Source organism: Nerophis lumbriciformis, linkage group LG20 (assembly GCF_033978685.3).
Source record: "Nerophis lumbriciformis linkage group LG20, RoL_Nlum_v2.1, whole genome shotgun sequence".
Lineage (NCBI taxonomy): Eukaryota > Metazoa > Chordata > Actinopteri > Syngnathiformes > Syngnathidae > Nerophis > Nerophis lumbriciformis.
This window is the reverse complement of record NC_084567.2, coordinates 32,341,099-32,352,627: the sequence shown is the minus strand read 5'-3', so window position 1 is coordinate 32,352,627 and position 11,529 is coordinate 32,341,099. Positions and strand designations below refer to the sequence as shown.

Here is an 11,529-nt window from a genome sequence, read left to right as displayed (position 1 = left end):
CCCGCCACTCTTCCCTCCGGGCGGAGCGACACCTACTGCGCATGCGTCAAGTGACGTCACCACCCACCCAAGGAAGAAGGCACTTTTTTTTACGCACGGCGCGGCGGAATGCGGCAGGTGTAGCCTGGGAGCCACCCATCGAGGCGAACTCCTGTCAGGCGGAACAGTGCAGCCTGTCATTGTGCAGCAGCGCGCCGCAGAGGAATCACCAACTGGTAAGAAGATGGTTTTAAACTTTACTCTCTTTGAGGGCTTTTTAACCTGACAGCTGCGACGGTTTAGACTGGTTTTGACGTCACACGTGACTACAAACTTTCTAAGACGTTGTTTACACCTTGACTGCAAAAAAAAAGTTCAACAAGTTCAAAAAAAAGTGACGCTAGAGACTGTAAACAGTTGGAAAAAAAGTTAGTTATGTCGTCTAAAAGTTGAGAACTGGACAAAATCATTGTGTAAATACTAGAGATAAATGCGTTAAAATGTAATATCGGAAATTATCGGTATCGTTTTTTTTATTATCGGTATTTTTTTTATTTTTTTATTTTTTTTATATTAAATCAACATAAAAAACACAAGATACACTTATAATTAGTGCACCAACCCAAAAACCTCCCTCCTCCATTTACACTCATTTACACAAAAGGGTTGTTTCTTTCTGTTATTAATATTCTGCTTCCTACATTATATATCAATATATATCAATACAGTCTGCAAGGGATACAGTCCGTAAGCACACATGATTGTGCGTGCTGCTGGTCCACTAATAGTACTAACCTTTAACAGTTAATTTGACTAATTTTCATTAATTACTAGTTTCTATGTAACTGTTTTTATATTGTTTTACTTTCTTTTTTATTCAAGAAAATGTTTTTAATTTATTTATCTTATTTTATAAAAAAATTTTTAAAGTACCTTATCTTCACCATACCTGGTTGTCCAAATTAGGCATAATAATGTGTTAATTCCACAACTGCATATATCGGTTGATATCGGTATCGGTAATTAAAGAGTTGGACAATATCGGGATATCGGCAAAAAGCCATTATCGGACATACCCTAGTAAATACTCTACAGCACAGGTGTCAAACTCAAGGCCCGGGTGCCAGATTTGGCCCGCGACATCATTTTACCTGGCCCGCAAACACCTGGAAATGATATGTGTCGATAAAGTGCTTAATATTTTCTCACTTTTTCCATTTTGACAGAAAACATACATGTACTGCTTGAAATTGCATACATTTTAAACTTTAATAGTATCCAATATTGCAACAAATATTATAGTATATAATCATACTTTCCAAACATGTTTTTGTCTAAATAAAAAATACTTAACTTAATAGCAAACTACCCATAAAACATTATGATTTGTACATTTTCAGAATGTGCTTGTTCTATTTTTTAAACATAGAAAACAGTCTGAAGTTGTCTTTATTTTTAAGTTATCGTGCCGTGATTTTACCAGTCCGGCCCACTTGGGAGTAGATTCTTCTCCATGTGGCCCCCGATCTAAAATGGGTTTGACACACCTGCCTTAAAGCAATCTTTTACAGTGCCATCAACCTTGCAAAGGTGATAGTGGTGTCATTAGCACTATAGTGATCAGATAGTAGAATGTTGCACCACGTATTTGATCAATGTTGTAGATCACATGAGTTAGTTGTTTATTTTTAGCCAGATACTCTGCAGACCGTCCCTTTCTTAAAAAAATATGTCTTGTTCTATTGTTTTCTCAGTGCTCCACAATGTGTTGAGTCAAAGGGCGAGCCTGACTGTACTCTGCTCTGTGCACCGATAAGACAAAAAAAAGTCTTTATCTTAACCTCAGTTGTGGGGATGTCCTTTACTTAAGATGCACGTGAAACAACACATATCTGGGATAAAACCCCCCACTGAGGTAGATGAATAACAACTATCATAAATTAGTAGCTCGATAAAATTTGGTCCGTATATTTGAGCCAACCCAGAGAAAATATGTATTGTAAGGCACTCAAAACATCTTGTTATTTTGTTTTGTTATGTTACTTTAATTTATTATGCGCCCCCCAAACAACTGTTACTGTTATTCTTGAGAATAAGTGCAACATACCGTATTTTCCAGAGCATAGGGCGCACCGGATTATAAGATTATGGTCTATTTTTAATCTTTTTATATATATTAGGCGCTCCGGAATATAAGGCGCATTAAAGGAGTCATATTATTATTATTTTTTTCTAAATGTAAAACACTTCCTTGTGGTCTACATAACATGTAATGGTGGTTCTTTGGTCAAAATGTTGCATAGATTATGTTTCACAGATCATTTTGAAGCCGCTTTCTGACAGTCTCTTCCGGATGCGCCGTTTTGTGGGCGGTCTTATTTACGTGGCTCCTCCCCGTCATCTTTGTTGTAGTGGTGTAGCGTGTTTTTTTCCTCATCTGGAAACAACAACACAGGAAATGTGTCCCGTGAAAAACCGTCCGACTGGAATTTTAATAACTAAAGTTCCTTGGGTGAATAATGTAAACTCACTACACCGGTATGTTTTAGCGCTTTCATGGCGAGTTTACTCACAGATCAGCAGGTACCAGAATGTAAAAAAAGTTGCTTTTGCATAATATTGCGAAACAAAACGCCAGATAAAATGTCTTACCGCATACACACACTATAATAATACTCGTATGTTTAATGCGCCGACAATTATTCAAGCGTTGCGGCTTCATAGCTTACCAAAGTCGTAGTAAAACATTTTGATGTATTTTTGAGCGCCGTGTGTGATGTTTTACATTTTCAATGGAACATTTAAAATGTTGGAGTTGTTTACTTGAGACATATTGCCATCATAGTGCTGTCTACACGTATCTCTTATGTCTGACAGCCATCTGTTGGTCACACTTATCATTACACCATGTACCAAATAAAATACATTCGATGTGCGTAAGCTCAACCAAACTAATTCCTAACATTAGACGCACCGGGTTATAAGGCGCACTGTCGAGTTTTGAGAAGAAAAAACAGGATTTTAAGTGCGCCTTATAGTCCGGAAAATACGGGACTTTTTTTTTTTATGTTATTAAGTCACAGTTTTAATGTAAAACATGACATTTGTGCAAGGTAAACAAGAAAATGGTGACACTAAAAATCCCCCTCTACCTCAACTACTACTATTAATACTACTACTACTAATTATCGCAAGGGCAGCAATTACATCAATCAATCAATGTCAATCAATCTTTATTTATATAGCCCTAAATCACAAGTGTCTCAAAGGGCTGCACAAGCCACAACGACATCCTCGGTACAGAGCCCACATAAGGGCAAGGAAAAACGTCGATGTGAATGACTATGAGAAACCTTGGAGAGGACCCCTCCAGGGTAGACCGAAAGCAATGGATGTCGAGTGGGTCTGACATAATATTGTGAAAGTCCAGTCCATAGTGGATCTGACATATTAGTGAAAGTCCAGTCCGTGAACACAAATATTGATCAAATACAGTGGTACCTGGCTTTTTGGTAACGATTTGTTCTGAAATGTCTTGACGAATACCAAATTGTACAAAAAACAAGAACAATATGTAAAGCTAATGAATCTGTTTCAGACACCCAAAAATATACACCGTAAAGAAATGGTATAGTTGTACAATGTACACGGAAAAACAATGTAAAATACATATAAAGGATGAATGACGTGGATTAGTCAACACAATTTTCTTCGGCCCCCCCTGGTAGATTCTTTTAAGGTCATACTGAATAAAAAAAACTGAGTTACCAAAGTGCAGATTTATTTGTTTAGGCACTTAGTTCCATGGAATGATACCCGAATTAATGGATTAGCTTGTTACATGCATTTGTTCGGCCGTGCGATAACCAAGACAGCATATTGATTAGGGATGTGCCGATCGATCGGCCGATTTTGAAGAAAAGGTATGTGATTGGCCATTGCTGATTAACAATGGCTTTTAATGCCAATCGCATTTGGCTGACAAGCAACTAACAGCTAATTATATGTCTCCATACACAGTGCGGTGCGGCTGTCTAAACTAAACTGCATTTCTTAGTATCATTATCAAGTATTATTATCACTGGAGGACAAGGCTAAACATGTGTAGACACTAGGGGTGTAACGGTACGTGTATTTGTATTGAACCATTTCGGTACGGGGGTTTCGGTTCGGTTCGGAGGTGTACCGAACGAGTTTCTACACGAACATATAAAGTAGCCGCCTAAGCTAAAGTCTTAACAAGCTGCTCCGCTTCCTTCTGCCTGTCTCTGTCAGTTCTCTACACAGCACCCAGCATTGTCCCACCCACACAACCATCTGATTGGTTACAAACAGAGCGGTAACAGCCAATCAGCAGTGCGTAATCAGAGCGCATGTAGTCAGTGCTTAGCGTTTAGCAGGTAAGCATCAGGCAGCGGATTCTCTCCAAATGATAATAAACTCCTCCCAGTCAACTACTAGTAACATCACTACGAGCCCGTTGACGTTCTCGAAACATAAACGACAGCTTCAGCTCGCTCGCAGTCCTGGCTTGAGGTGAAGGCTAATTCGCTTTTAGCGTAATGTTAGCTCATTTTGTGGTGTGTGTGTGTGTGTGTTACGGACAGCAAAGCCCTGTCTGTCTGTTATTTCACTTGACCTTTTTCTGTGTTGATTGAGCTGTGTTGAAGCAGCAAAAAAGAGCATTATGTTAAATGAAGAGTTTCTGTCTCTGATAGTTGATATAATAATGTAACTGCATCATAAAGCCTACATGAACTCCATGGTGTTCAGGGATGAATAGTCTCTCCTATTGCTATTGTACTATTTTTTCAGCTATAGTTACATTAATCATTAGAAATGCAGCAGCCTAGTTTTGAATGGCAGGGTCCCTGCTATCACATGTTGATAAAAATATAACATTTACATAATACAAATCAACTACAGGCTTCCCAAATGCTGTAATAAATCACGCATGATGAGTTGACTTGAAACTGTTTAATGTTGCACTTTTTATATGTAGAAGAAAAGTTTTGTCATTTTATTTAATCTGAGCAACAACTTGAGGCAGTTTAATGTTGATTAATGTGGGCAGAATTATTATGGTGTTCCCAATGTTAAAAGGATAAAGCCATTGTTTACAAATTTGGTAAATAAATAACCAAAAAATGTATATTTTGCTGTTTACCTACTGTACCGAAAATGAACCGAACCGTGACCTCTAAACCGAGGTACGTATCGAACCGAAATTTTTGTGTACCGTTACAACCTTAGTAGACACCAAAATAAAGTCAGAAGCAGGCATGCAAATAGCTGTTTAGATTGAAACAACAGAAAGACAAACGTGCTTAGTAAACTTTTAGAAGTGCAGCAGAAAGTAAGCAACTACTAACAGGGAATTTTCAAAATAAGAGTGTAGAAAGAGGATTATATAACAACTGCCGCATTGCCACAATGAGTACATGACACGTAAGAGGAAGGCGGATTGATCCCTAAATTGGTGGTGTCGGTATTAAGGCTGTAGTATCAGTATGATCGATACTGGAGGGGTCAGATAGTGAAGTGAATTATATTTGTATAGCGCTATTCTCTAGAGACTCAACGCACTTTACATAGTGAAACCCATTATCTACCTCTTTAAGCTACATTTAAACCAGCATGGGTGGCACTGGGAGCAGGTGGGTAAAGTGTCTTGCCCAAGGACACAACTGCAGTGGCTCGAATGGCGGAAGCGGAGATCGAATCTGGCACCCTCAAGTTGCAGGCACGGCCACTCTCCCAACTGAGCCACGCCGCCCCAATAGATAAATATTTGTATTTTCCTAAAATATGTTTTTGTTGTTTATGTTAATTTTTACAAACTCTGGGAATAAGCTGAGGGCAAATACCGAAGGGTTTAAATGAGTAGCAGATTGTAGATTTTAGTGTTGTCCCGATACCAATATTTTGGTACTGGTACTGGTACTGGTACCAAAATGTATTTCGGTACTTTTTGGTACTTTTATAAATAAAGGGGACCACAAAAAATTTCATTATTGGCTTTATTTGAACAAAAATCTTAGGGTACATTAAACATATGTTTCTTATTGCAAGTTTGTCCTTAAATAAAATAGTGAACATACTAGACAACTTGTCTTTTAGTAGTAAATAAAGAAACAAAGACTCCTAATTAGTCTGCTGATGTATGCAGTAACATATTGTGTCATTTTCCATTCTGTTATTTTGTCAAAATTACTAAGGACAAGTGGTAGAAAATTAACGATTAATCTACTTGTTCATTAACTATTAATATCTGCTTACTTTCTCTTTTAACATGTTCTATCTACACTTCTGTTAAAAGGTAAAAATCACTTTTTCTTCTGTTCTTTGATATTTTACATTAGTTTTGGATGATACCACAAATTTGGTAAATTTGCTGGAGGGTGGGGGACCGGTACTTTTTAGTGGCGGTATAGTACCGAATATGATTCATTAGTATCGTGGTACTATACTAATACTGGTATACCGTACAACCCTAGTAGATATAAATGTTGTTTAGTTGTGTACTATTGAGTTTGTTTTTCTCAAACAATTGTATTTAATAAAAGCAAATACATTAATCAACATTAAACTGCCTCAAGTTCTTGCTCAGATTAAATAAAATGACAAAACTTTTCTTATACTGCAACATTAAACAGTTTCAAGTCAACTCATCATGCTTAATTTATTACAGCATTTGGGAAGCCTGTAGTTGATTTTTATTATGTAAATGTTATATTTTTATCAACATGTGATAGCAGGGACCCTGCCATTCAAAACTAGGCTGCTGCATTTCTAATGATTAATGTAACTATAGCTGAAAGAATAGTACAATAGCAATAGGAGAGACTATTCATCCCTGAACACCATGGAGTTCATGTAGGCTTAATGATGCAGTTACATTATTATATCAACTATCAGAGACAGAAACTCTTCATTTAACATAATGTCATTTTTTGCTGCTTCAACACAGCTCAATCAACACAGGAAAAAGGTCAAGTGAAATAACAGACAGACAGGGCTTTGCTGTCCGTAACACACACACACACACACACACCGCAAAATGAGCTAACGTTACGCTAAAAGCGAATTAGCCTTCACCTCAAGCCAGGACTGCGAGCGAGCTGAGCTGCAGTTTATATTTCTAGAAGGTCAACGGGCTCATAGTGATGTTACTAGTAGTTGACTGGGAGGTGTTTATTATAATTTGGGGAGAGTCCGCTGCCTGATGCTTACCTGCTAAACGCTAAGCACTGACTACATGCGCTCTGAATACGCACTGCTGATTGGCTGTTACCGCTCTGTTTGTAACCAATCAGATGGTTGTGTGGGTGGGACAATGCTGGGTGTTGTGGAGAGTACTGACAGAAACAGGCAGAAGGAAGCGGAGCAGCTTGTTAAGACTTTAGCTTTGCTTAATATGTTCGTGTGGAAACTCGTTCGGTACACCTCCGAACCGAACCCCCCGTACCGAAACGGTTCAATACAAATACACGTACCGTTACACCCCTACTTTCATCCCATTGATTCTTTTAAAAGTTGATGTACTAGGCCAGGGGTCGGCAACCCAAAATGTTGAAAGAGCCATATTGGACCAAAAATACAAAAAAAAATCTGTCTGAAGCCGCAAAAAATTAAAAGCCATATTACATACAGATAGTGTGTCATGAGATATAAATTGAATTAAGAGGACTTAAAGGAAACTAAATGACCTCAAATATAGCTACAAATGAGGCATTATGATGCAATATGTACATATAGCTAGCCGAAATAGCATGTTAGCATCGATTAGCTTGCAGTCATGCAGTGACCAAATATGTCTGATTAGCACTCCACACAAGTCAATAACATCAACAAAACTCACCTTTCATGCACAACCTTAACAGTTTGGTGGACAAAATGAGACAGAAAAAGAAGTGGCATAAAACACGTCCTAGAAAGTTATACATGTAAACCAGGGGTGCTCATTACGTCGATCGCGAGCTACCGGTCAATCTCGGAGGGTGTGTCAGTCGACCACCAGCCAGGCATTAAAAAAATAGTCCTAAAAATGAGCCATCATAAATCTTCACTATGACGTCACTTTCGTCACTTGATTGACATTCACGGCACCCGAGGGTCTTCTGAGATGACGCTGACTGCTGCCAGCTCATTATAATTACCGACTGGAAGGCGAGAAACACTTTATTTCAACAGACTCTGGCGCCGTACCTGTCGTCAAGACTACAAAGACCGACTGCACAGTTGCACAGTTGTGCTAAAAAAATAAGAGTCTCAGAAAGCTGGCGTGCACAAGCTAGCAAGCTACGGAGTTTGCCGACAATGTATTTCTTGTAAAGTGTATACAAAGGAGTACGGAAGCTGGACAAATAAGATGCCAAAAACCAACCACTTTCATGTGGTATTGGACAGAAAGGAGGACTTTTTTTCTCCTCCATTCGAAAATGCGGACATTATCAGCACTACTGTCTGATTCCAATCAATGCAAGTCATCAGAATCAGGTAATACACCAACTTTATTCTTGTCTTCATGAAAGAAAGGAATCTATATGTGTTAAACATGCTTGTATTATCTTTAAACACCTTTAACTTATTAACAATATTAACTATATGTGTTAAACATGCTTGTATTATCTTTAAACACCTTTAACTTGTTAACAATATTAACTATATGTGTTAAACATGCTTGTATTATCTTTAAACACCTTTAACTTATTAACAATATTAACTATATGTGTTAAACATGCTTGCATTATCTTTAAACACCTTTCAGTTGTTAACAATATTAACTATATGTATTAAACATGCTTGCATTATCTTTAAACACCTTTAACTTATTAACAATATTAACTATATGTGTTAAACATGCTTGCATTATCTTTAAACACCTTTCAGTTGTTAACAATATTAACTATATGTATTAAACATTCTTGTATTATCATTAAACACCTTTAATTTTTTTAACAATATTAACTATGTGTTAAGCATGCTTGCATTATCATTAAACACCTTTAACTTGTTAACAATATTAACTATATTTATTAAAAATACTTGTATTATCATTAAACACCTTTAATTTTTTAACAATATTAACTATATGTGTTAAACATGCTTGCATTATCATTAAACACCTTTAACTTGTTAACAAAAACATATATTTCATAAATAAGTAAATATAAATTATATATATGAATGAGGTAGATCCCCACGACTTGATCAATTGAAAAGTAGCTCGCCTGCAGAAAAAGTGTGAGCACCCCTGATGTAAACAATCTACGGTGAGTTCAAGGACCGCCAAAATTAGTAGGACAAAACGGCGCTCGCCAAATACTCGAATCAGTGAAGCATGTTTAATACAAACAGTGTGCTTTATAACAATTAGGGAGGTTTGTGTCATGTTTGTCCTCCTACAGAAACCATATTAAAACAAAAAATAGATTGTTTTCCCCTCATCTTTTTCCATTTTTCATACATTTCTGAAAAAGCTCCAGAGAGCCACTAGGGCGGCGCTAAAGAGCCGCATGCGACTCTAGAGCCGCGGGTTGCCGACCCCTATAGCATAGGCGGTATAGCTCGGTTGGTAGAGTGGCCGTGCCAGCAACTTGAGGGTTGCAGGTTCAATCCCAGCTTCCGCCATCCTAGTCACTGCCGTTGCGTCCTTGGGCAAGACACTTTACCCACCTGCTCCCAGTGCCACCCGCACTGGCCTAAATGTAACTTAGATATTGGGTTTCACTATGTAAAGCGCTTTGAGTCACTAGAGAAAAAGCGCTATATAATTCACTTCACTTCACATAGGCCAGGGGTCGGCAACCTTTACCAGTCAAAGAGCCATTTTGACCAGTTTCACAAATTATAGAAGACAATGGGAGCCGCAAAATTTTTTTGAAATTTTAAATGAAATAACACTTCACGGTGGCAGAGGGGTTAGTGCATCTGCCTCACAATACGAAGGTCCTGAGTAGTCTTGGGTTCAATCCCGGGCTCGGGATCTTTCTGTGTGGAGTTTGCATGTTCTCCCCGTGACTGCGTGGGTTCCCTCCGGGTACTCCGGCTTCCTCCCACCTCCAAAGACATGCACCTGGGGATAAGTTGATTGGCAACACTAAATTGGCCCTAGTGTGTGGATGTGAGTGTGAATGTTGTCTGTCTATCTGTGTTGGCCCTGCGATGAGGTGGCGACTTGTCCAGGGTGTACACCGCCTTCCGCCCGATTGTAGCTGAGATAGGCTCCAGCGCCCCCCGCGACCCCCAAAGGGAATAAGCGGTAGAAAATGGATGGATGGATGGACTGCATACAAAGTTTTTTATTTGTTTTGTGCTATGTATAAACCAGGGGTCTCAGACACGCTGCCCACACCTTTATGTGGAATTTGTAAGCTGGTGCGGCACGCGGGTTTAAAATGAATGGCGTTTGTCAGCGTCATGCGTGCCGTGATGGGACAGCATATAGCACCCACTACAGCCAGCGTGCCGGAACAGCCACACGTTGTATGGTATTTCCGCTTGCTCACGTATTTGACAGCAAGGCATACTTGCTCAACAACCACACAGGTCACACTGACGGTGGCGGTATACAAAAAACAAACTTTAACACTCTTACTAATAATGCGCCACACTGTGAACCCACACCAAACAAGAATGACAAACAAATTTCGGGAGAACATCTGCACCGTAACACAACATAAACACAACAGGACAAATACCCAGAATCCCATGCAGCCCTAACTCTTCCGGGATACATTATACACCCCCGCTACCAAACCCTGCCCACCTCAACCGACGCACAGAGAGAGAGAGGGGAGGGGGGGGGGGGAGGGTGTTGATGTGTGAAGGAGCAGGGGTGGGGTGGGGGCGGGGTTTGGTGATAGCAGGGGTGTATAATGTAGCCCGGAAGAGTCAGGGCTGCATGGGATTCTGGGTGTTTGTTCTGTTGTGTTTATGTTGTGTTAAGGTGTGTTCTCCCGAAATGTGTTTGTCATTTTTGTTTGGTTTTGGTTCAAAGTGTGGCGCATTATTAGTAAGAGTGTTAAAGTTGTTTTATATGACTACCATCAGTGTAACCTGTGTGGCTGTTGACAAAGTATGCCTTGCTGTCACGTACGTGTGCAGGCTAAAGAAGTATGTTGTATAACAAGTGTTGGGCTGGTACGCTGTTAATACAGATTGTAGAGGACGCCAAATGTTGTACCATCATGTCACGCCCTTATTATAGCCGTAAGGGTGAAAATCGGTGAATATCAATCCCGGGAGTTTTCTGCGAGAGGCACTGAAATCCGGAAGTCTCACGGGAAAATTGGGGGGTTCAGCAAGTAAGCTGCTGAGCCGCATCAGAGGGATCAAAGAGCCGCATGCGGCTCCGGAGCCGCTGGTTGCCGACCCCTGACATAGGCAAATATAAGCCTTGGCTTCAGCCTATTCCTTTTTCGGTCATTCTTTTTCTTTATGTGTGATTTTTAATATGCATAATCTGTGTTGTTACATTGATCACATAAAATAGTTGATTATATGACCGAAATAAACTCATTTCACTCACTCATAATGATATTGATA

The 11,529-nt window shown here is 39.3% G+C and overlaps 1 protein-coding gene across 1 annotated transcript in view; it reads left to right on the top strand.

Moving 5' to 3' along the window:
* Positions 1 to 41: 41 nt before the first annotated feature.
* Positions 42 to 11,529, top strand: part of LOC133619652 (uncharacterized) — a 195,519-nt gene continuing 184,031 nt past the window's right edge. Inside the window, exon 1 of the mRNA XM_061980822.2 lies at positions 42 to 215. Coding sequence (XP_061836806.2) covers positions 42 to 215 — 174 coding nt within the window. The remainder of the gene's footprint in view (positions 216 to 11,529) is intronic.